Source organism: Fistularia commersonii, chromosome 28 (assembly GCF_037954325.1).
Source record: "Fistularia commersonii isolate RoL2024-O1a breed Wild chromosome 28, RoL_Fcom_v1.0, whole genome shotgun sequence".
NCBI classification, from domain to species: Eukaryota; Metazoa; Chordata; class Actinopteri; order Syngnathiformes; family Fistulariidae; genus Fistularia; species Fistularia commersonii.
The window spans coordinates 8558841-8585100 of record NC_141311.1 but is presented as its reverse complement, the minus strand read 5'-3'; the positions used below and the strand labels follow the sequence as shown (position 1 = coordinate 8585100).

General features: G+C 45.2%; 1 protein-coding gene and 1 long non-coding RNA gene across 3 annotated transcripts in view; both read left to right on the top strand.

The window, feature by feature from the left end:
* The window catches only part of asic2 (acid-sensing (proton-gated) ion channel 2), a 301381-nt gene extending 292518 nt beyond the window's left edge, over nt 1-8863 (top strand). For both annotated transcript variants that reach the window (XM_086175926.1, XM_086175925.1), the window contains 5 exons: nt 3207-3360; nt 4621-4712; nt 5038-5117; nt 5843-5911; nt 6997-8863. In XM_086175926.1, the coding sequence (XP_086032052.1) occupies nt 3207-3360; nt 4621-4712; nt 5038-5117; nt 5843-5911; nt 6997-7098 (497 nt within the window). In that variant the 3' untranslated portion in view covers nt 7099-8863. The remainder of the gene's footprint in view (nt 1-3206; nt 3361-4620; nt 4713-5037; nt 5118-5842; nt 5912-6996) is intronic.
* A 5889-nt stretch (nt 8864-14752) lies between these two features.
* LOC147217451 (uncharacterized) lies at nt 14753-26056 on the top strand. The gene is made up of 3 exons (XR_015108986.1): nt 14753-14984; nt 24006-24144; nt 25585-26056. It is a non-coding gene; the product is annotated as an uncharacterized LOC147217451 (long non-coding RNA).
* The last annotated feature ends 204 nt before the right edge of the window (nt 26057-26260 follow it).

Genomic DNA, 26260 nt, shown 5'->3' with positions numbered 1-26260 from the left:
AACACCGAATTGTGTATTCCATAGATTTGTCATTTTTCGATCACGTTCATGGCGAAGACAAACGGGAAACTGTCAGCTCCGGCCGATAGTCGTGATTAGTCGAAACCTGATTTGTGACGTCCACCGGGTCTCCATCAGATCCTCCTCCTCCTCCAGTCCCGTGACCCTGATGATGGCGCCCCTTTTTCCTCGGCTCAGCTTCTCTTTCTTGAATCGTAAACGGTGATCCGCTGAACTCCCCTCCTCTCGCCAGGGTCGGCTGCGTTGCGTCGAACGGCCGTCACCGTGCCGACAAACACATAAGGGCGCTCTCTCCCCCTTTCAACTTCTTCTTTACCCTTTTCACACTCTGCGAAGTTCAGGATTATTATCTCTCCCTCCTCTTCCTTTCCTTTCCTTCTTTTAATGAATGAGTTTAATGCGAGGAGATAAAGGGCACGTACAGTTCCATGTAGGGTAGAATGTGGAGGCGGATCTGAAGATCGGAATCTATAAAATCAGAGCAAAGAACACGCAGGGTTTTTACAGCTCGGGTAAAAAAGGCTGCATCTTCAGCATTTTCTCTTTTTTTCCTTTTTTTTTTATACCCCATTACAAGGACAACACACTGATATTCTTAAAAGATGCGAAGCACCAAATTATATCCGCTGGAGTTTATGAAAAAAAAAAAAACTCATAAATTATTATGTTTTTGCATCAGTGTCCCAAAAGCCTCCATATAAAAAGGAAAAAACGTTATGTTTTATAGATTTTTGAAAATATGTGAACGGCAGTGCGGAGCAGCATGGCAGCAAAGGAGTTTGCACATTCAAGTTCTTCATGTTCCTCCCACTGTCCAAAAACAGCACTGCACTGCCGCTCATATATTTTTAATTTAAGACTTAATTATTGGATAATTAATGGATAGCAGAGCCGTCCTGGTTAAGCCCCGCCTCTTACAGGGATCGCCGCCAGCCCTTCCATCACCCTGTGTGTGGAATTTGCAGTAAAGACAATAAATTAATGAATACAGTTAATGGTCTCAACTCCTGTTATCATGGCCTCTGTGACCACTTTGTATTTTTACTTTAAATCCGTTCCAATCTATTTTCTGGCGACAAAGTTCAATCTTCCCGTCTCTTTCTTCGGCACTTCAACCAGTGTCGCTTTTCTGCAGCAGCTCGGGTTGCACAGCATTCTGCACAAATGTGTGTGAATGTTAGCGTCTCCTCTGCTGGGAGGAAAGTGAGAACCCCACAGTCTTGTTAGCTACTCCAAGCTTTCATCCTCACCCGCCATTTCCCGCTCAACGCCGGTAGACGCTTTGGCGCCCTCTGCCGCCACTTGTTTCCCCTCTCCTGGAGAACCGGACCGGTGACACCGCAGGCACTGTGAGGTTTTAAAGTTTTAAAAATTCAGAGATACCTCCCAAAAACTTTTTTTTTCAGGGGTGAAATCGAGAGTAAGATTAGGCGCCTGAGTGCCTCAGATGAAGCTCATTTGCCTTTGAAAAGCCGGTTTCCTCTCAACATTACCATCATAGTGGAGGAGAAGTTAGTGTGCTTAACAGTAAATCACCCAGAGGCATTCATCTTCTTCTCTTTCTCTCCCCGTCCTTCCGAAGGCGACTGCAGAGGCACAGCCCTGAATAGTCTGGCATTTTCTTAATCCGCACATTAAGTCAAAAAGATTTGTTTAAGGCTCTGGCTTGGGGGTGTGTTTTTTTAGTTTCCATTGCATGGGTTCCCTTTGCACCGACACGCGCCGCCGCCGTCAAACGCCGTCCGATAGCATCCACGCAAAGTGGCGTGCCTTATCATCGTACTACACGGAATCCGAAGCCCGTTGTCAGATTAATGAAGAAAAAGAAGAAGAAAAAAAAACAGAGGGACCGCAGGCGTTTCAAATGCCGGGCACGAAGCGAGAACTAAACGTGGCTTCGGGCTTCCGCTTAAAAGGGCAAGCAGTTGGTTTAAAAGCCAGTCCCTGCCACTCCGTTATAACAGGCAGTATCACTTCCTGCTTCAAGGTGAGTGAACTCCTTATCGGCGCCGTATGAGGCTGCGGCATTAAATCTGAGGAAAAACATCACGAAGCCAGGGCCGTCTGACGTCCGTAAGGTTTTTACTCCTCGCACTCACGCTGCGTTTTCAATTATTTCATCGGTGTTTGTCAATATGAGCGGAGTCGTCACAGCATGGGGATGCGTAAATTCCCGTAATGTCGTTTTATAGGCCACACTAGACACATAATTAATGGAGAATAGGAGGCGGCGGCGTCTGAGGCAAGAGACGCAGTAGCATCCATGCTAACATGTAGCGCTCAATTCAAGTGGATCAAAAACCAATCGGTGGCGGCGGTACGTTGGCGTTGCCAATCTGCAGAGCTCTAGATTGCTGGCTGGATTCTTGTGTCTGCACAGCGCTCAGTGATAACGTTCTCTGACCAATCAGTGGCCGGCAGATCTCCTGTTTTAGTATCGGCTTGGCGTGAACCAAGAGCATCGGTTACCGAGTGCAACCTCCTGAAAGAGCCCTGGAGCTCAAACTATCGGACTCCAGGGAGCACTGTGGCTTGGTACGCCCTTCATTAACACTTTGACCGTGAGTCACCTACACACCTGTTGCATTTACACCTCTGAGCTAAAAGCAAAATTGTGTTTTATATTTTAAACGTATACTTCAATCACGGATCCAACCAGCTCCCCAACCTGTACTTTTCTTAAGCGCTTTGAAAATCTCAGAATTACTCTGCAACAATTGAATGTTGGCACGGCTGTTCGCGATTCAGCCTCACAGCAGGAAGGACCCTGGTTCTATTCTCACAAGGAGCCTTTCTGTGAGGAGTCACATGTTCTCCCCGTGTCTGCGTGGGTTTTCTCCGAGTTCTTCGGTTTCCTTCCACAGTCCAATAACATGGCGAGGGTTAATAGGAAAAAAGTGGGAAAAAGTGCCCCGCAGCGTGATTGAAAGAGCGATCGGTTGTTTATCTCGGTCTGTGGCTCCGCAAATGACTGCCAACCAGTCCGGGTCAGACATTGGCAGCTGGGACAGGCTCCGGCATCCCTAGTGACCCCACGTGTGAGATAAGCGGTAGATGATGGATGGATATGATGTATTGAAGTAATAAATGGGGATGTGGTGGTATCACTGTAATAACCAATGCTAACTGTCATCATCCCCCCCCCGTGTTCTTTTCTCTGCCGCCGCCGTCGCTGCGATTCCAAGCCAAGCTGTCCTCCGTGGAAAGCAGCAGCTGCATGTGCAGGACGCCGTGCAACATGACCCGGTACAACAAGGAGCTGTCCATGGTCAAAATCCCCAGCAAGACGTCGGCCCGCTACCTGCAGAAGAAGTTCAACAAGTCGGAGAAGTACATAACGTAAGCGCCGACACAGATGATTTGGAGCGTGATGAAAAAAAAACCCGTATGGGGGAAAAAGAGTTTTCATCGAAGAGACTTTTTGGTTTTTTTAAGGGCTGGGATCCGAATGTTGTCAGTGACACATAAAAATAAAAACCAAGTCAATTCAAGCCAGGTTCTTTCTTTTATTCTTTTATCCCGGTTTTGCGCTGATCCGAGGGCTGTGTGTGGGACGTCTTCATCTCCCCCCCGCCCAGATCACACCCCTGATTTGTCTCGTATCTTGGCAACGCAGCGATGTCTTTCTCTCTTTCTTCTTTTTCTCTTTCTGTGCTAGCCCACTCACGGAAAAAGTTTCGGCTGAACAAACAGAACTTTTGATTCCCGTTTCTCGCATGCCAAGATAAACCAGCAGAAGCGTCTGTTCCTGCTAATCTGCGATCCTAATATTCAATCTGTTGTTTGACAAGCATAATAACACAAAGAGGAGACACTGATGCTGACGGATCAAATTGAAGAACACCACCAGAGGGCAGCTACCCACGTAAACAATAACCAGGCCTTGCAGAGTAAAGCAGAGTAAACCCCAGTGAAGTTGTTCGGCATCAGTATTTGCCTCAGCCCCGCCCATTGATGCCTCTTGTAGTTTTTCCAGCCCAACATCCACTCGTGCAAACGTGAACTCGGGGCCCTCGTGCGAGCGCCGTTGGTCGCTCGTCTGCCAGCGCATCGGCATTGGCGCATTGGCGGGTTTTGTCTCTGGGATCAGGGCGTTTTGTGCCAAGGCGCCAGGGAGCCTTGAATTATTAAACTATTCATTCCAAGTCCTCAAATGAAGCAGTCTGGAAAAACTAATTTTCTTGAGAGAATGCTGCTTTGGTTGCTTAGTCTTCCTCCTGACAACGAGGCAAGCAAACACCACATCAACCCTGATCAATCTTACCGTATAGTATAGTATAGTATAGTATAGTATAGTATAGTGCATTATAGTACAGTAGAGTACAGCATATCTATCTATCAATCACTTTTTATATTGTTGTTTTTAATACATTTTATTTATTTATTTACATGGAAACGTATTTTATTTTCATTTGTTTAGTTTTTCTCTGTATTTAATGGCTCTGCTCCAAAATGAAATAGACTTCCCATTCACTCAGCTTGAGCTGCCGGTTTGTCGACAGTAGTGGACAGTCAGGAGTAGCAGCCAATAGGAAGAGGAGACTCCCAGTATATACACATTAATACACTGCCTTTTCTTTTATTTGTCTTTTACAACAGAGACAACATCTTGGTGTTGGATGTGTTTTTCGAGGCCCTGAACTACGAGACCATCGAGCAGAAGAAAGCCTATGAGGTGGCAGGATTACTGGGTGGGCCTCTTTATCTCAAAGATTAAAAGTGTGCATTTTTCAACCCAGATGTTTGCGTTTCATTGTTTCTTTGCTACGTGACGAAACGGGAAACATTTTTCTTTTGTTTTTAGCTTTTTGGTTTCAGCCTATCAATTTTAAGGTTGTGGACGGGTTTGATGGGTCCTTCAAAACAACATGAGCCGCAGTTCCGAGTGTCCCCTTCTATAATTTCATTGTCTTTTGTGCAATGTTTTTATTTTGTAGACTATGAAATCATTATTTCCCGAAGGGCTAATGTGGAAGATAGAATTAACTTTAGCCATCGCCCATCCTCTGTCTGCAGGTGACATCGGGGGTCAGATGGGTCTATTCATCGGGGCGAGCATCCTCACCATCCTGGAGCTGTTCGACTACGCCTATGAGGTTGGTCCCTCGCACTGAAAACGTGTAATTTCACTCAGTTATCACCCCCGACCGAGAGCTCTTGTTATTCTTTTCTTCAGTGAAAGCGCTAGACATCACTTGTCACCGTTTTTTTTTTTTCTCCCAGTAAGGAGCCAAACAATTGGCTAAAGAAAATAATAAAAAAGAGAGAGAGTGAGGGAGTTTCTTCACAACAAGCTGACATGAAAGAGTGTAAGATGGCACTTTAGCAGTGGCCTCATCGCAACGTCAGCCTCGCAGTGCTCGCAGAGGAACATAATAGGGGGCAGAAGTAGGTCAGAGTGTTTGCTCAGTCCAACTAACACAACTGATATAGCTTTTTTTTTCTCTTTGTTTGTTCCGCAAACATAGACTAACCTGTGAAAATGTAAAGACCGGCCCGAGGGAACAGACTCCGTCACCGCCGATGGCACGGATAATTGTTATTAATGTGTTATTACACTGATCCCCGTTTACCCCGTGGCGTTGATGCGTCCGAGGCGTCTTGTTTTCCCCGCTAATCTGCACCCTGCTTTCATTCGGTCAAGCGCGACTCGCGCAGGTTTTCGCATCGCACGCCGAAAAGCTTGCCGCTTCGAGCCGCGGAGATTATTTTTATTTTGAGGATCTGAGTTTTCACCTGTTTCAAAAAAGCTCCTATGCAAGCCAAGAGCCGCCGCCGCTTTTACCGGCCCTGCCTGACCCGGCTGCTTTGTGATCCGCAGGTGGTGAAAGACAGACTCTTCGATCTGCTGAGCAGAGAGGAGGAGGACGAGAGTCACGGGGAGGATGTGGTAAGAGAGGCCTTCCAACCCGAGCCGCTCACTTCACTGCGATTTTAACCCCGATCGTGCATTTTCGTACCGCCCATTTTTTCCTCTCCCTAAATCAGACTAGCGTTAGCATGCTTAATGGAATGGGACAAAGGTTGACTCGTCAACATATTACTGGAAACCGCACGCAAATGAAACGAGATGCTCGTTAATTTCCGCTCAGCTTGCAAAGTCTGCGTGAGAAGCATCAGGTTACAGCGGCGCCCGTCCGGACTGGCGGGAAAATGACCTGACGACGGTTGCCAAGCAGCGGTGAATTAGCTACTAATGGAGACACATGAAGGAAGCCGCTGCCAATTTAGCGGAAGCGGCCTGCTTAATGAGAACCGAACACTTCTGATCCATATTTTTATTACTGATGACCTGAACCTCAGTCAAATTCCAATCAAGTGCCATACACTTATCTCTTTTTTTTTAATATCGCTGAGGAATTCCTTGAATCGTGAGGATCGTGGAATTTGCACGTGTGCTACTTTAATAAATAACTTGACACCACGGTAAAACCCTTAGCCGAGCACTTTTTTGAATTTGTCAACCTGTGCGGCATGAATTGAATCTAATTTTAATTTGAAAAGAAAACGGTAAAATGAAAACAAGACACTAGGATATAATGAGAGATAAAATAAAATGAAATAAGCCACCTTTTTTCCAGGTGAGAGACTTTTATTTTGAAATGCTGCGTCTCAATTCAACGTCCGATCCGTCCTTCAACCCCTCCTGTCCTTTTTTAACATTCTTTATTGTCTCATCAAATCCCTTTTACTTAATTCTTTTCTTTTTTTTACCTCCCTCCCATATTCTTGCCAGACCAGCTTTTCAGTGATCTGGGGTTTCCTGTCAAGTTAAATGTCAAGCTTTCCACTTCCTCTCTTCACCGCTCTGCCCCTTGATCTCAAATAATCATAATTTAGTTTAAATTGATCAGTTTACAAAACCAAAGGCAACCAGCTTGTTAGCCGTGTCTGAGATTAATTAGCCTGTCGCAATGCGAGACGGCGCCACATCTCCTAGACCCGGGAGTCACGCCGTCCGCCATGTTGTTCCAGAGTTCCTGCGACCCGGTGGCGAACCACTCCGAGTCCATCAGCCACACGGTGGCCGTGCCGTTGCAGACCACGCTGGGCACCCTGGAGGAGATCGCCTGCTGAGGCCCCGCCCCGAACCCCAGGGGGCGGCAGCGCATCCTCCTGCCCGGCGAGGAGACCGAACTAAAGACGAAGGGGGGGCGGCACGGCGCTGGTGGGGATTTAAGAGCCATCCGCTTGACTGAGCAGCCCCCCCCCTCCTTCCCTTCGTCAGCCTGAAGTCAGCAGGCAGCTGGTCCAGACCTGCACGGCGGTCTGTCTCCAACACACACACACCCACACACACACACACACAAACACACATTGACGTTCAGAGCCTGGATGTTGCAGCTGCCCAGCGGGGTCACCGCCATATTTATGTCTGGAACAACATGCGTCTGTCGCTCACTGCCAAAAGAACTGTCCGAAGAAAAGAAGAAGAAAAAAAAAAAAAGGAAAAGAAGAAATTTTGAACTGCAAACTGCATGCTCTCTCTTGCTCTTTTAGCCAATGCGAAACACTGGACTGCAGTGTGGCTTTACCGTACACGTGCGCGCCATTTGTCTCTCTCTCTCTCTCTGTCTGCCTGCCCGGACGAGATACTGAGTTTTTTTGAATGTACAGAGCGAACGCGTGACTCGCGACCCATCCATCGCTGAAAAATACGTTCGGATCAGTTTCCGGCTTGACCCAGGAGGAGGAGGAGGAGGAGGAGGGCCGCCGGGGAGTTATCACAGCCGAGCATAAAAAAAAAAAAAAAAAAAAAAAAAAAAAAAAAAATGCCTGTATTTTTGTAAACGACATTTCGTTTTGGGTTTTCTTCTTCTCGTGTGTGTTTTTTTTGGCGTCAACTGCTGGTTGATGGAAGGCATGTTTGCCAAGTGACCCCCATGTGACGGCTTGCCGGGTCGGAGCCTGGTTCCGATTGTTAATTTTTGAATTTTACTGACTCGCAACGCAACCGGCGGGTCAATCAATTCAAGATTTCTCAAATTGCCACCCTGATATTTTTGGAAATAGCGATTTTACATTTTAACAATGTCATCATGTTCACCAAAAGAAAAAAAACAATTTAATGGTAATCATTTGCAAAATCACCATGGGATATTTTTGTACCATGCAGACCCTGCCATGTTGTGTTGTAAGTATAAGTGCTGGAAGATGATTGGTGGAGCCCGGTCGCGATGTCATGTTTTCTGTCTCGGGGTTCCTCTGTCCGCAGCGCCATGGAGGTCGGCTCTTTGGAGCCAGCATCCTGTTCAGGGTTCCCCGGGAAACTCAGCTACATCACCCCGTCCGCACCCCTTTACAAAAAAGAAACCTCGCACGCAGCCATCTTGAGTTCTCCATTTGTCGCCCGCGGTCACCCTAGCGAGGCCTCCGTTGCAGAATGAATGTCGGGATTGTTTTAATCACAATTTCCTTGACACGTTGCGGCCCGCCGTCTCGGTGTACAGTCTCATGCTGTTACTTACTCAGCCGACCAGTTTTGGGGGGGTCTGTTTCTACCGACCCCCTCAGTGGTACAAAAAAAAAAAAAAAAATGGGGAAAGAAAACACTTGGGCCGTTTTTTGTCGCGCTACTTTGGCTTCAGTCGTTGTTGCAGGACAGCATTTCACCCATTTTGTGATGCCGCATAACACCTGTGTGTTTTCAGTGTGAAGTCATTAAATGAAAAGCGTTTGTTTTGCAGTGGTGCTCGTCTCTGCTTCACCAGCCAAGTAACTTTATATTTCATTTACTTTGTTGTTGTTTTTTTAACTGCAGCCCCATTAGAAGAAGATCTTTTTGCTGTACAGAATTTTTTTTAATTTAATTAAAGCTGAGCTGCAAATATGGAATTTGAAATTGATGTCGGTCACTTTCTTTAAAATAAACTATGTCCTGGATTTTTTTTTTTTTCAAGTTAGAATGATTCTTTTCCAAAATAATGTGAAGTGAAATTAACCCAGCCGGACTTTTTATGGCACAACCATGGAAACAAAGAAAAGCTAAGTTCATCCTTTTGTCTAAGTGGAAACACACACACGCAAACACACAGACACACACACTCACATACACACACAATCCACAATTCAACAATATCAACCAGACAGTTTTTTTTGCCGCCAAGACATGTATATTACGTTGTTATTAACTGAGAACAGTGCTTTCATTCCTCAGCTCGTGTTCTCGTGTTCACTTTGCAGGTTAGGGGTTCCATTTCGACAAAATTTGGTTATTGTCGGAATAAACAATGACTTACCTGTGGATGGACGTTTACCAAATATCTATCTGCCCAAGCAAAGTCACATGGGAGAGCAAAAACCGTCCTGGTGAGGAGAAGAAAAAGTGTCTCTTGTTTCATACCGCAGACTCTACCACGGCACGGAGGTGGGAGGGTGTCTTCTGAAGTGTTTTTTACCGCATGTATTTTTTTGTCCTGATTTTAAAAAGCTGTATTTTGCAGAGATGTGTCATGGCAGCATTCGAGTTCCCCGTCTGGATCCTTTCAGAACAGAATGGATGCATTCTTTGGAGTGAGCGTACTTTTGTTTGGTTTGTTTTCTCCCCCTCGGTGTGGACTCTCCGGTGAAGCTTTACCCCGGGAGCGCAGCGGCAGCAGCGTTTTAGAGCAAAGCGTAGTATTCGGAAAAGACTGCCCTCCTTTTGTTTACCTCCATTATGATTCCACACGTCATCTGCGAGGCGCTGAGGGCCGGGGGGTTTCAGACGCTGCTCAGTCTCACTTCATTAAGCTCGTATTAATGCTGTGGAAATTGCCTGCAGGTCGTCCCCCGGTGCGGCGGCGGCCCGGTGTGAGCGCCGTGTTGTGAGGGCTGTGATGGAGTCACACGGGGAAAGACTGGCGCTGGGATCAAGAACCGATGGGATCAGCTGCCGTTGAAATACCATTCCTCCTTGAATGTTCTCGGTTCACTTAAAACTGGGTTCTCGCTCTTCTCCTGCCTGGGTTTTCCTTCATGTTCTGTCTTGGTTCACTATATGGACGTTAGTCTTCCTGGGTTCTTCCCATGTTTTCTTGCCTGGTTTCTCTCCATGTTCTCCTTTATTGGTTCTCTACATGCATGTTCTCCAGCCCAGGTTCTCTCCAGATATCACTCCAAAAACAGTCATTTGGTTCATTAAAGGTTCTTTATTGCCTGTAAGTGTGAATGAAAGAGCGAGTGATTGGATGCAACACCCTTGATTGACAGGTGAGCGGTCCAGGTGGAACTCCGCCTCTCGGCCAATGCCAGCTAGGATAGGCTCCGACCTCCCCACACCCCTGCGTCTGACCACGATTCGCAAGGTAAGCTGAGCAATCAATGAGAAATGTGTGCAAAAGTGAAGAAAGAAAATGGGGCGAGCTTTGATGGTGGTCAAATTGACAGTTTGGACTCTTTGACGACGTCTTTCCATATTGGAGATGATGTTTGGACTCCACCAACACTCACAATGCCGTGCATCGGCCCAGCGTGTTAAATATTTCGGTGTTGAATGAGATCTTTACAAATTCCAGAGCTTCACATAACAGTTTGATTCTTCTCGAACCGGCAAAGATTTATTTTTTGAAGAAACAGAAGCACTGGAATTTAGCCTTCAAAAGCCTTTAAGGGATTGTTGACTCCCTTTTCCACAAGTGAACAGTGTGGCTGTAAGTCCAAACATCAACATCAACAATCAACAACAGGTTGGAGTTATTTGACAAAGAATACGTAGCTGAGGATCAAAATCAGGGCTCATGGAGCCTGAAAACACTCAAGATGTCATATAAATACTGACAATGTCAAGTTCAGGAGATCAAGGATTTAGATAAGTTAACAGAGCAGCTTGATCCCGATGGTTCACCGGGTTCTTCATCACACGGTCCAAAACACTTCAATGACGATTCCAAATTGAATGAGAAAGTGATTGATAGGACGCATACGTGGCCCTGTGATTGACAGCTGACCCATGCAGGTTAAAACCCGCCTTTAGCCCCAGTGTAAGCTGGGATTGGATTTAGAGACCGACTGAACACACGGAGAGTGCGGTTTCTTGAATACCAGCTGGGCTTTTGTCACCTCTGGCTCCATCCTGGCACCTCCAAGTGTCGGGACAGATGGTTAACAGGCCGACTGCGGCCCCTCACCTTGATAAACTGGGCCTTTGAGATTGCGGCGGCCTCACCTGGAGCTCAATGTGACTGGAGTCAGGACGCGTGCTTGCACACCACGAACATTTTTATGTCGGACCATATTTTTATGGACCGACCTTTAGGGTGTGTGTGTGTGTGCGCGTGTGTGTGTGTGTGTGCGAGTGTGTTGTATAAAAATGATACGACCGGCATAAAACAAAGAAACTCATCCAACACCTGCCTGTTTGAAACAGAACTTCTTACGATTACGATGTCAGACTTCGCTTTCTTGCTTTCATCGCCTTTTCACCCGACGTGACCCAACCCGAAAATCTTATTCTCCAAATTGGAGAACGATTTCGCTCTTTTTCGCGCAGTCACGTACCGACCGATGGGTCTACCGCACGACCGTTGCTGAGTCAGAGGAGCCGTGCATCGGGAGCGGCTGTGGACCCAACAGTGCGTTACCATCTGATAAAAACAGCTGTGAGAGTCTCTTATTTTGCGTCGGAGGCAGTTTGGATAGACTGTCTTCGTGGCGCGAGACCAGATTCCGTCATCGCCGCCGCTATCTTTCAGGGACGCGGACAAGATGTGTTTCTTTTGCTGTATCAGGGGTCGAACAAGAGGCCCCGTCAACTTTCCGAAATTGTCTCCACTGTTTGCTTGCTGCAAGAGATTAGTTCCCGTCAGACAGGCTTCCGGGACGACGCCTAACAACCTTGATCTATAATTCAGGCTTTTGCAAGCATCATCTCATAAAAGCAACTTCGACAACATTAGTGAATGTTTGATTCAAAACAGAAACCAGAGGCGTGGGGAGCGGTTGTAAAGACCAATTTACCAAATTGAATTTGAAAGGTCACACTTATGCTTGTTTTCTTGCCGTAAAAAAAATAAATAAATGAACTTGCCTGGCCAGTAACACAGAACATTGAGAATGCCGGCGTAATTGATTTGATGTTTACAGTCACCGGCTGTTACCTGGCCCCTGAATCATCATTTAATTATCTGTTGACTCATTTTATTGCTTAAGAGAGTTGATTACCAGTTTCATCACGACCCACAGACTCATCTGCGCTCTCATCTTTGCACGACCAGCGGGCCCCGGGGAAATCAGTGACATTCAAAGTTGTCAGGCTATCGTGCTAATTATTCACACGGCTAATGAAACAAGTGCCACGCAGGCCGCCTGACAGGCACACTTAACAAGTCAAGTATCTGCATCCTGCATGTTTCCCCAGGTGTTTTTAAGAAATTGACCAGGGTGTTTTGGGGCTTTTGTTTGTTACAAAGCAAGGTATCCGCCGTCTCGTTCGAACGATGGCGGCGTGTTTACACAAAGCCTGCCTCTTGAACCGCAATGTAGATCTGAGTGATATTTAAGAAAGGCTCAGCTAGGCTATTTATTTATTCATTCATTCACTCTTATCTGTACTGCTTATTCTGCAAACAGAGGTCAGATAGAGGATTTTACACCATAAGTTAAGCCCCCACAGGATTCCTGGAACCCCTCCCCACCATCACCTTTTGCAGATGATGCAGTTTTATGTGCCTCAGGAGCCCGTGACCTCTAGCAATAAAGCGGCTACAAATAATAAATTTGTTTATAGAGCACTTTCCATTAAAGTATTGTACAAAAGAGTAGAGATAAGAGTACGATCCAAGTAGCAAGAGGTTTTCAATTAATCCACGTGTTTTGGACTGTGGAGGGGAAACCAGAGGACCCACAGGAAGCCCACACAGACACGGGGAGAACATGCAAACTCCACACAATCAAACAAGGAATCGTCTTCTTGCTGTGAGGCAGAAGCGCTTACCACTAAAGAGAAAATGAAAGATTCAAGATTCCTTCAAGATTGTTTTTTTCATGTGTACAGTCTGGAAATGTGTTTCCCTGTGCAACAAAATTATTACTTTACCACCCGCCTGAAAGGATCTCTGCATTTTTTCCTCACAAGGAGTCGACGTGTTAGAAACTCCAGCATTGGAGGGGATAATAAATCCAGGTTCCTTCTTAGATTTAATCATGAACGTATACATTTTATTCTTCAGTGCTTTAAATCTGCCGCCATAGCCGAGCTCACAAAAAAGTGAAATAAATAAATTATTTGGCAAACAGAACTGCTTCTGGGTAAAAATACAGACAAAATCAATCCGTAACTTGTCAGGAGATATGAAAACGCTGACTTCTCCGTAAATCTTCTGAAACTGACAAAGAATAAGAGAAAAGATCGATCTGCAGTTGGAAGGCAAACATCAGGCTGGTGTTTCTTTCATCTCAGAGTTTATAACATATTCATATCCTCACCTTAGTATCCCCAAGGCCAGCGGCTTCATCACGGTTCTTCTGGGTCAGCCAGAGATAAATACATCCTTCACACAGGAGTTGAGGACCGTGTTAGCGGTCCTAACCTTCCCAAACCTCCGTGTTCAGATGGATCTTTATTTGACGTGTAGCAGCAGGAGTGCGCCAGCGGCCCCGGCAGCCAGTTATTCTTGAGTATCCTCAGAAGGCAGAGTCCCCGCTGTGACTTCTTGACTCATGGACATCCTCAATTTTTTGCCCTCCCAACCATGTAGGCTTCCTTGGGTCCCCGAAATCTCGTGGTCTGCAGATTCCAGATATCCAGAAGATGCCGGACAACAAGTGGCAGAGCATTAGGTGCTGGAGATTAAGAGCAGAATTATAATTTGTTTTATAACAGTAATTATCATTTCTGTTGTTAATATTTGCCTATTTATTCTTTTTTTCATAAAATTACAATTGTAGTTTACTAATTTATTATATAACGATAATGAGAATATTCATTATGATACATTTATTTCTTTATGGAATTAAAATCATATTTTCCAGTTAACTTCAGAAACATAATGTCCTGGTCACACACAGACACACAGTGGGTAGGTGTGTGTCTGTGTATGCCTATACGTATATGTGTCTGTGTGTGTGTGTGTGTGTGTGTGTGTGTTGGAACTACTTCCTGGCCTCCTTTCGAGCCACTTGAATGTGTTGTAGCAGCCAAGCTTGCCACCCTCTTGGTGTTTACATATCGGCTACATGCTCTTTTCTCAAGGTCAACGTCAGCTTGGACGGACAAGGAAGGCGATAGCGTGTAATCCGACACATGATGAGAAGGAAATTAGTAGTTGCCCAGTCAAACCCAAGGCCTCTGACCAGTACGGCGGCATGTCTGATGAGCTGTCAGTCAAAAGGAAAGGTATCCATGGAAACTTTTAATGTACACTGACATGTGTTTTTCAGTCAGCACCCGAAGTAATGCATTAGAAGTCTGGTCATGTTTCCCCCCCTCAAACCCCCGCTAGAATATCCACACTCATTATAAGTAACCTTCAACAATGACTGATGAAATATAAATGGTGGAACTGCCCTCAGTCTCTCCTTTAAATGTTTATCAATGCCAGCCAGTCTCGTAATGCTCGCCTATTTTTAGCAGCTGCTCTGTTGTCCAGCGGCAAAAGCAAAAGATTCAAGCAGTGCGAGCACACCGGCGCGGCCTGCCAACCCCCTCCCTTAACCCCCACATAATCTGAGCTCAGTGAACTGTGACCAAGCCTCCGCGAGGCAAGCTCTCCAACCAAAATAACTACCTTGTTATTACAGCATGACAAACAGCTACTCCCCTCCCCCCTCCCCCTTTCCCTATATGAAACAAGCCACCTCGCCAAGATGAGCAGCAGGATGGTACCGGCTCCCTGCTAAGGAAGCAACAAACCAGAGGGAATCCCTGGGACGTCCCCCACCAGCACCGGCGAGCAGTGACTGAGACAACAACTCCATTCGCAACTCTCCATCCAAGTCTGACTGTCGAGGGCGGAGCGGCGCTCACCCGGCCGAGACGGTAGCAGGTACCAATTAAAATTAAAGACTTCATAAACACAGTGGAATAAACCAAAGTCAATATGACTGCCGGCGGTGAAGTGATGCGTATGGAGCGTGCTGGGCGGGGAGGGGGGACCCTGCATATGAAAGAGTGTAAGAAAGGGATGTGACAATGGGGGGGTGAATAAGAAAAAGAAGGCAAACAGCTGTGTGTGTGTGTGTAAACGTGCACGTGAGTGTGTGCCAGGAGATGACATGCAGAGACGCAGCTCACCAGGGGAGCTGTAAACATGCCATGATTCCTTCCTGTGGCGTTGAAGGAGGCATCACCTGTAGAGGAGTGCACGTAACACATATTATCACACGTTGCTGACAAAATGTGTCAGCGGAGAAGCTGAGGCAGAAACACACAAACATGTTAGTACTCGGTTTGCTCCTGGATCGATAAAGTAGTTGTGATTCTGATTCTAATATACATATATGTTATATATGTATATCAGAATAAGAATGGATTGCATGAAATATATAGTCTTTAAAGAATGACACCAATGTTTTGTTTTTTTTTTTCCCATGACTGTTCAGCTATAGCATCGGTGTCTACAGTTAGGCTATTTGGACAGTGACACTGTTGCGTGTTATTGTAGCTGTTTACAAAAACATACTCAGGATACAATTATACTATCAATGTGGGCTTAAAGTGCAGTCTCTTAGCTGTAATTTGAGAATATTCACATCCAAATTGGAGCAACAGTAATTTGACAATTGACTCAAAAGGCTGCAAAAAAAATAAGGAGGCTGCATTGGCTCTTCCCTCGGTAACCTGTCATCAATTAAGCAGTTAAAAATCTGGAGTTTGATTCCAGGTGTGGCGTTTGCATTTGGAAGCTGCTGCTGTGAACACACAACATGCAGTCAAAAGAGCTCTCAATGGAGGTGAGACAGACCATCCTGACGCTGAAAAAACAAAAAAAAAAAAACAAGAAATCCATCAGAGAGATAGCAGAAATGTCAGCATTGACCAAATCAATAGTTTGGGACAGTCTGAAAAAAAAAGAGTGTACTGGTGAGCTTGGGAACTCAAAAAGGCCTGGACGTCTACGGAAGACAACAGTGGTGGGTGATCACAAAATCCTTTCCATGGTGAAGAAAAACCCCTTCAACATCCACTCAAGTGAAGATCACTCTCTAGGGAGTAGGTGTATCTAAGTCTACCATTAAGAGAAGACTTCATGAGAGTAAATACACAGGATTCACCGCAAGGTTGCAAACCATTAATCAGCCTCAAAAATAGAAAGGCCAGAATTAATTTTAGCCCAGGTCTGGAACAGCATTCTTTGGACAGATGAGACGAAGACCAACCTGTACTAGAATGATGGGAAGAGGAAAGTTTGGAGAGGAACTGGAACAGCTGATTATCCAAAGCACCACATCTTCTGTAAAATATGGTGGAGGTAGTGTGATGGCATGGGCATGCATGGCTTCCAGTGGCGCTGGCGCGCTTGTGTTTATTGATGATGTGACAAAAGACAGAAGCAGCCAGATGGACAGGGATATACTTTCTGCTCAGATTCAGCCAAATGTAGTGCAGTCACAGCACAGATGAACAATGATCCAAGACGTACTGAAAAAACAACCCGGTAGTTTTTTAAAGCATAGAAGTGGAATATTCCACAATTGCCGAGTCAATCGCCAGATCTCAACCCATTGGAGCATGCGTTTTACTTGCTCAAGACAAAACTTCGAAAAAAGACCCAAAAACAAGCAACAACTGAAGACAGCTGCAGCAAAGGCCTGGCAAAGGCCCAGCATTCGGTGATGTCCATGGCTTCCAGACTTCAGGCACTCATTGCCTGCAAAGGATTCTCAACAAAATATTGAAAAGTAACATTTTACTTAGGGTAATGTTTATTTATCCAATTCATTTTGAGCCCCTGAAATGAGGAGCATTTGTAGAAAAATAGCTACAATTCCTACATGTTTAATCATACATTTTTGTTCAACTCCATGCACTTCAATTCCATTATAGTTAGTTCATTTCAAATCCAATGTGATGGCATGCAGAGCCCATATCATGAAGGTTGTGTCATTATCCAAATATTTCTGGGCCTAACTGTATATCCCTAATAATCAACATGTCCTATAAAAGGGGGAAGGGGTTGGACCATCAGGGTCTTCAGGTGGTCACCCTCTTTCATCGGTGTTTCGTTGTTGGCCCACGACACCTCCAGAGGGCTCAACAGCAGCACCTGGCACACACTGGGTGTGCTCTTTCTGCTTTTACTCCACTTTGCTGTTCTTCACAGCCCAATTTGGGCCCTTTTTGTCCAGATCCACTTGTTGCTGCCTCTGATAGTGATCTCATGGCTTTCCTGAAGGTGTGTCCATAAACTCCTACCCCGCTCAGGAGCCTGTTTGTGGAAAACCTCTGCACTCAACCTCAACCGAGAGCACCTGTGTACGCTACACTTGTCATCGTGCCTCAAAAGCTATGTTGGTGTCCTTCAGCTTTTTTCGATTCATACCCCTCTCCTGCTGCGGCTTCTCATGGCACCGTTAGTTCCACTGTGAGCAGCAACTTCTGTGAAACTGACCACATAATAAGATCCGGCCTCAGATTGGTGTTCAAAATCTCAGATGGAAACTTGCATTTTCCAGTCTCTTGCAGCTGTTTGCTGCTGTCGTCACTTGGCTCTGTCCTGCTCTGACAAAGGATGAGTTCTTAGATGTTGGGTGAGGTGAGGCATTGACGCATGATCACCTTCCTTCCGGGAGGATTGTCAGTTGGCATAGGACTTTAAGGCCTCCAGGTGGCCTTAGAGCAGGATGGTTTTGCAGCTGGTGAGGATGTGCCTGAGAGTTACTGGAGTTTGGCAGAAAGGGCCTGCTAGGTCTTCTCCGATCTACTGCTGCTATCCACTGGTTGAGATGTTGGGGTGTAGGAAGAATACCAGAGATGGCCCTGATGATGAAGCTTATTTGGCTCCAAGAGATCTATCCAAGTAAGCTTCAGGTGCTCCAGGTTTTCGCAGATAGTCCACTGGCCCGGCTTCGCTTGCAACACTGCCTGCGCGCATCTCTCTACTTGCTGTTGGTTCAGAATCTCAGAAACTACCAGCTTTTTCCTCTCCACAGGTGTAGAGTCGGTTGACTTGTCCCAAATGCAAAATCCACCTCTTCCTTGCTGCCAGAGGGCAGCCTGTGCCTGCTCTACAGCCTTACTTGCTCACACTTTCCAGTCTGGGAGGAGCTGTTCGTATGCCTGCATCTTGAGACTCTGCTACGCTCACTTTGGTCTACTCGTACTCTTCAGTTAGGTGAGAAACAGGTAGTTTCTATTCCCCATATGGCTACACTGGAGTCCCAGCCACTTCTTGATGTATGTATACTTATTTATTTGTCACGCAGACACTACAGTTGTATCATATTTAATCCTTATCTCTTTTTGAAAATTATTAACTCAAATGTTGACCTCCTTCCATCATATTTGGGCCTGTCTTTCACGGTGTCCCTCAAGCTATACCGCCTTATCCACCGCTTCTAATAGGGCGGGTTAATTGGTAAAAATGCCCTGAATGAGTGAGTCAATGGTTGTCTATTTGTCCAGTGGCCCTTCGAATGACTGGCGACCAGGTCCGGATGTACCCCACCTCTCACCCGATGACAGCTGGTATAGGCTCCAGCATCCCCTGCGACCCTGAGTGCAGGATAAGCGGCAGACGATGGATTGATGGATGACTGGATGGATGGATGGATAACAATTAGTGAATGATTAGAATGAACCCTAGTTTACTGTGCCTGCACACAAAGACACAGGAGCTAAAGCATAATATGAGGAAATAAAATACCTCAATCTGTAGGCCATTTATTTCATTTTTTTTTTTTTAATGTCAAACCCTGGATGGTGACCTTCTTTAGAAAATAAAACCTGCTAAAAGCACCGTTGATGTGCCGAGGAAACTCGTCGGATTCTAAAGGTCCCTCCGGTGGTTTAGCCTTTTCTTTTGGGAAGGGTTCACGGCAGGACCAAGAGTAGGGTCAGGTGATACTTCTGTGAAGTAACCCTTATACAGCGTGTGCTTTCTCCCCTCTTTGTTAGCATGACTGGCCATTAAATTGCCATGACTCGGCCCGGCAGCGGTTTGAAGCTGTACTCTCTGTTAATCAGACGGAATGTGACAGAGGAAGAGGTGAGGGGATGTGTGCAGTCATGCACACCGTGCTGCACGGTGATAGATAACACTACCGGGGGGCAAGGGGGGTCCACACCTCACAAGTGAAGGGAACACGTGCGGAACTCACAAGAGAATATCGCAGGTTACTCCGGCTCATCCATTATTGGTGTTTCCACTGCGAGGGGAAAGTCCTCGGGGGAGACATGGCCCTCAGGCCACACCTGAGAAACAGTAAAGATTAAATATTAGATTATAGTACGGGGGGCCGTTCCGTCCCGCATTCTCGGGACCGGAACTTGAGTCCTGATTCACTGCTGGGCTTTTATCAGTTTTACTCTAGAGAAATATGTGCTTACTTGGGTTTGCTGTTTATTTCTCCTCACGTCTCACGGAAAACAGATCTGCAGCGCGATATGGCTCTCAGGCCTCAAAAAGAACAAGTAGAATTTGTGTTAGTGTTATTATCATCAGGAGGAAAGATATTTCAAGGGGCGGCGGGGGTTGGAGGTATTGTGCCATTTCCTGTGAGAAAAATTATGTGTAGCCTTTGCGGAGGCTTGCCATGTTCTGATTCTGCCATCTACTGGTGATGCCTGACCCGACAGCCCGTCCTCCGTCTTATCTTGTTTTCTGATAAAGTGACAAAGAGCGAAAAATGGCAGAAATATGATTTCTTAAAAAATGCTCTGCAAACAACATATTTATGTTTTTAATCTAGTAAGAAAGTAGGTAATCTTTTGTTCATTTATTTCTTTGATGTAACTTTCTATTTTTAATGAAGGATATATTCATTTTGGTTTTTTTTTCAGCTTTTTAGTATTTTTTTGTTATTTATTTATTCATTTATTTATTTTAATTTTCTGCAGCCTCATGGGGTCGCAAGCAAGTGTGTTTTCCAGCCGGTCCCAAGCCTGCATAAATGTAGTGGGTTGCGCCAGGAAGGGCATTTGACATAAAACTTGTGCCAAAATCAAATATGCAAATCAAACCTGCAACATTGACGACAACCGCCATCGGTGCTGATTACCTACAGAGTATCTGTGGAAATTGGATTACTGTGGGTTCAAGAAGGAGAGGAGGAAGGCATGTTTGCAAATAGAGAGAGAAGAGGAAAGGCAAGAGAGTCTGGGCCTGAGTGTAGTGACTTTGTATTTTGGGACGATGACAGGAAAAGCTAGAGATTTGGTTGACATTATGCAGAGAAGGAAGGGGGATATTCTGTGTGCCCAAGAGACCAGGTGATAAGGAAGCAGGGTTAGTTTTAAGTTGTACTGTCATGTATTGACAGGAAGAGAAATGGAGTAAGAGTTATCTTGAAGGAGGAGTTTGTAAGGAATGTCTTGGAGGTGAAACGTGTATGAGATAATCTGATGAGTCTGAAGCTGGAAATTGAAGGTGTGGTGTTAGTTAAAGGAGAAGGAGACATTCTAGAGTGAGTTTGATGAAGTGATGCAGAATTTCCCCAGAAGTGAGAGAGTGTTAATAGGTGCAGACTTCAACGGACATGTTGTTGCCGGCAATGAAGGAGGTGATGAAGGAGGTGATGGGCAGGTTTGGTATCCAGGATAGGAACACAGGGGGACAGATGGCGATAGACGTGGCAAATGGATGCAAATTGCTGTAGTGAGGACCAGAAGAGGCAGGAACATAGGGTAATTTGTGAGAGTGAAGGTATGACCACATAGGAATACTATCTCTTGGGCAGACAATATGATCTTAAGATTAGTGACTGTAAAAGAAGTGGTTGGTGAGGGCGGAGCTGCTACACCCTATTTTGCAGTAGGTAGTGGTCATGGGCTGCACTGCAGCCAGACAGCATGAGATGCTGGTTCGAAGGATGAATCCGGTGACAAGGAAGACGAAGCGGACAGAGGTAGAGCAGAGGATGAACTGGTGGGAGGAAGCTGAAAAGGGAGGAGTGTTTTATAGCTTTGAAGGGAAGCTGAGAAGGGCTCACGGTGGTCAGGGAGATCTTCCAGATGACTGGACAACGATAGCTAATGTGATCAGAGTGACAGGTAGGGAGTACTTGGTATGTCGTCTGGAAGGAAAGTAGATAAGGAAACTTGGAGGTGGAACACAGAGTGATGGTGTGTATTTACATCACTTACAACAGAATAAGAATCAGATTGTAATACAGTGATGAATCTGATTCTGATTCTGATACAGAGTGATGCGGATTGTTTAACAGAGAAAGGCATTGAAGAGAAGACGGGAAGCAGAGCTGGAGGTAGCAGAGATGAAGACAAACAGCACATGTTTGATGTTTTGGAGATAAGGTTAGAGAAGCCAGGCTAAGATGGTTTGGTCATGGACAGAGGAGAAACAGTGAATGTATTGGTAGAGGGATGCTGGGGTGGACCTGCCAGGCAGGAGGTCTAGAGGAGGGATACAGAGAATAGGGTTAGATGGACGAGATTGATTTTCTGTGGTGACCCCTTGAGGGAAGAGTCGAAAGAGATTGCGGAATGTGGAAGATCAGGAGTTTATACAGAGAAAGAGGTTAGCAAAGAAGAAGTGACGGGACTGAAGAGAACAGACAGGAGTAAAGGGAGTTGCAGCACAGGGGAAAAGTAGAGGTAGAAAAGGCTGAACAAAGGGTGTGCGATTGCTTGTATGATAGGTTGGGAAGAATGAAAGGAGATATAAAGGTTGGCAAAAATAAAGGTTGGCTAGAGAGGGAATAATATTGACAAGTGCCAGGCGAGTGATTGGAAGATGGAAAAAGTACTTTGAAGAGCTGATGAATGAGTAAAATTAGAGAGAGCAAAGGGTAGAAGAGGTGACTATTGTGAACCACCAAGAAGGGGAGGAGGGCACTGAAAAGGATGTGAAACAAGAGTTCGTCCTGATGATGTACCTGCGGATGTAAGCAAATGTCTTGGAGAGGCGGCAGTAGAGCTCCTGCTTAGATTATTCAATAAGATCTTAGAAAGTGAGAAAATGCCTGAGGAATGGAGAAGTGTGGGGGTGCCATATTTTTGCTGCAACTATAGGAAAATAAAGTTGATGAGCCATATGATCAAGTTATGGGAAAGAGTAGAGGAAACTAGACTGAGAACAGAAGTTAGCATTTGTGAGTAGCAGTATGGCTTTGTGCTTAGGAGTACTACATATGCAGTATTTGCTTCAAGAATGCTGGTAGAGAAGTACAGAGAAGGCCAGAGGGAGCTGCATTGTCTCTTTGTAGACCTAGAAAAAGCATATGACAGGGTGCCGTGAGCAGAACTATGTTATTGTATGAGAAAATCTGGAGTGACCGAAGTATGTTAGACTGGTGCAGGACTAGTATGTGAGCTTGTGAGACTGTGGCGAGGTGTGCTGTAGGTGTGACGGAGAAGTCCAAGATGGAGGTGGGACTTCATCGGGGGACCAGCTCAGAGCCCCCTCTTGTTTACAATGGTGATAGACAAGTTGAGAAATGAGGCTCGAAAGGAATCTCCATGGACCATGGTGTTTACAGATTAAATTGTATTCTGTAGTGAGAGCAGAGAGCAGGAGGAGGAGAGTTGGATGTATGCTGTGGAAAGGAGAGGAATGAAGGTTAGGCGCAGCAAGACAGAATACATGTGTGTGAATGAAAGGGACCCAAGTGCAACAGTGAGGCTACAGGGAGGGAGATAAAGTATGGATGATTTGAAGTACCGAGGGTCAACAGTCAGGGGTCAACAGTGGAGATTGTGAGAAAAAGGTGAAGAAATGTATTCAAGCAAGTTGGAAGGGTATCAGCTAGAATGACAGGAAAGATGTAAAAGATGGTGGTGAGACCAGTGATGTTGTCTGGTTCAGAGTGTAGCGTTGAATAAAAGAGAGGAAGCAGAGCTGTTGAATGCAGACATGAAGATGTTGAGGTTCTCTTTGGGAGTTATGAGGATGAATAAAATCAGGAAGGATTCCTCAGAATGACAGCATATGTTAGATGTTTTGGAAATAAGGTCAGAGAAGCCAGACTGAGATGGTTCGACATGTACAAAGGAGTGATGGTGAATATATTGTCAGAAGATGCTGAGTTGGAAACTGCCAGGCAGGAGGCCGAGAGAAAGACCAAAGAGAATATTTATTGATGTAGTGAGAGAGGACATGAAGTTCGTTGGTATAAGAGAGGAGAATTCAGATTATAGGGTTTATTCAGATTTGGATTGACGTGGCTGATCCACTGTTGTGACCCATGAAGGCAGTAGCAAAAAGGAAAGGAAGATTTTTTTAATATTATTTAGCAGTATCGTATTTGATGTTGTTATGTAATATTATTAACATTCTTACTAACTTATTATAGTTGAGGGTCTTATTATTCATTTTCTATTTTAAAGTACAGCATATGTATTTAATGATTTGTTTATTCATGTACTCATTCCTATTTATTTAATCAGATTCTATTCAAGGATAGTGAGTATACATGCAAACTTATGCATGTATATATGTGTGTGTGTTTGTGTGTATGTACAGTGTTTATACAGGTATACTGTAACTGATTAGAGTGAGTTATTGTATGGGGTTATGGCATGAGGTTGGAAAGATTTCTTGTATCTTTCTGTTGGACAGCAGAGCTGATCAGTCTCTGCCGGGGAAGCTGCTCCGCGGTCTATTCGGTGTGAGGTGGAGGGGCTGGTCCGGGTTGTCCATGACAGATGGCAGTTTCTTAAGCGTCCTCAAAGTTCTCCATCCTGAGACCAATCTCACACCCGGCTCTCCTGATGACCTTGTCCAGTCTGTCGGAGTGTCTGGAACTGATGCTGCTCCCCCAACACACAGCTGTAAAAAAGTTAACACTAGAGACAACAGACTGATAAAAGATCTCCAGTATCTTGCTGCATACGTTAAATGATCTGAGCTTCCCGAGGAAGTGCAGTCTGCTCATTCCTTTCCTGTACACAGACTTGGTGTTGGATCTCTGTTGTCAATCACGGCACCCAGGAGTCCATAGTCCTCTACCATCTCCACCACCTCACCCCTGATCTGAAGAGGCTGTGCCGGTATGACCCCCCAAATACAGCCGAGTCGTCTGAGAATTTCTGTAAGTGACTGTTTTGTACTGGAAGTTAGTGGTGTACAAGATAGCACAGTCCTCTGGGGAGCTCCAGTATCACTAACCACCACATCATAATAATAATAATAATAATAATAATAATAATACATACGATTTGTATAGCGCTTTTCAAGGTACACAAAGACGCTTTACAAGTTGACGACAGAAAACATAGAACATACACATAGTTAATGGGAAGAGCTGTAGGTGTTGTAGGTGGTTTGGAAGAGGTGGAACATCAGACAGAACACTGCCCACAAGGTCAAACTGTGGCCTGTCAGTAATCCAGGAGATCGCCGAGCCGTTGACACCCATCACCCGCAGCTTCTCGCCCAACAGCAGTGGCTTAATGGTATTGAAAGCAATGGAGAAATCAAAGAATGTGGTTTTCACATTAGAGTCCGTCAGAGGAACAGCATATGTTAGATGGTTTGGAGAGAAGGTCAGGGAAGCCAGACTGAGATGGTTGGGTCATGTACAGAGGAGGGATCGTGAATACAGGACTGTCTCAGAAAATTAGAATATTTTGATAAAGTTCTTTATCTTCTGTAATGCATTTACAAAAACAAAAATGTCATAAATTCTGGATTTATTACAAATCCAAAAATCTTATCTCAAAATATTAGAATATCATGAAAAAGTAATTTTTTGTTTTTTTAATTGCATTACAGAAGATAAAGAACTTTATCACAATATTCTAATTTCTGAGACAGCCCTGTATATTGGTAAACGGATGCTGGCATTGGAGCTGCCGGGCAGGACATCTACAAGAAGACCAAAAAGAAGATTTATGGACATAGTGAGAAGGTGGTTGGTGTGAGTGAGGAGGATACAGTGAACAGGGTTAGATGGAGACGCTTGATTCGCTGTGGCGAACCCTGAAGGGAAAAGCCAAAAGGAGAAGAAGAAGACGAATATGACAATCCATATACTGGTGGAAGGTTGGCAGAAAAATCTCCAAGGAAGCATGATTAAAGGCCTCAATAATGACCACAAATGTATCTGGGTGTTTGGCCATTTGAGTGGTGGTGGTGGAGCTGATGACATCATGTGCGACCGCGGCATCCGCAGATGGTCGGATGTAAACAGCAACCACAATGGTGGACATGAACTCCCATGGCAAATAATATGGTCGCATTCCCACAGTCAGAAGTTCGTGTTCCGAGTTACAAAGATGTTACTTGACGTGCATAAGTGCGGGATGACGCCACCTCTCATTCACATATGATACAACCCCCCCTCCTTTATTCTTGCTGCTGCCAACAATGTCTCTGTCTGCCCGAATACTCTTAAAGACTGTTACTGCGATGTTGTTGTCCGGAATGTACGCGTGCAGCCAGCATTCTGTCAAAAACAGAATACTACACTCATGGTATTCCCACTGGGTCCTGACCAGTGCTGTGGCTTCATCCGTCTTATTTCCCACAGACCTCACGTTCCCCATGATGATCACCGGGACCGCCAGTTTGTGCCCTCTCCTCCTCTCCTTCACTCAAAGACCGGCTGTGCACTGATGGCGTCTCCTCAGCTCAACCGGAATTGCAGGCCTCTCAGCGGGCTGCAGGGCCGGCTTGTTCAGCACGATCAGTCGCAAGCGTAGAGGATAGAGCCGCTGCCTACAAAATGTAATAAAAGGAGAAATAAGCGTAATAAGCAGGAGAAAAATAGAAAAACTTGGCCCAGTCATAGCTCTAATTGTTTTTGACCAGGAACAGATGTAGAAAAATTCTTGAAAGGAAGACACAAACTAATAAAAGAAAAAGTTACAAATTACCGTCCGGAGCTGCTGCTGCAGGCTGCTTCATCTCACAGCACCAAAGCAGTTATATTTGTTTTATGTATTTATGTGTAGGTGGAGTGCATACAGTGAGAGCATACAATACATACATACAAACGTACCAACCAGTGACATGCAGTCAGTAGTGGCAGGGGAGGCCGGGCCTCACCTAACATCATGCAAAGAAAAAAATGTAAAATGAAAAAGTAAATTAAATGGTTATATTTATTTTATAAAGTTATTTCCCACTTAACTTCGCCATTTTTAGTTTGTTTTTTAAATCACTGAAAAAAATTCACATTTACCTTTCAAATATGAAGAGACGAG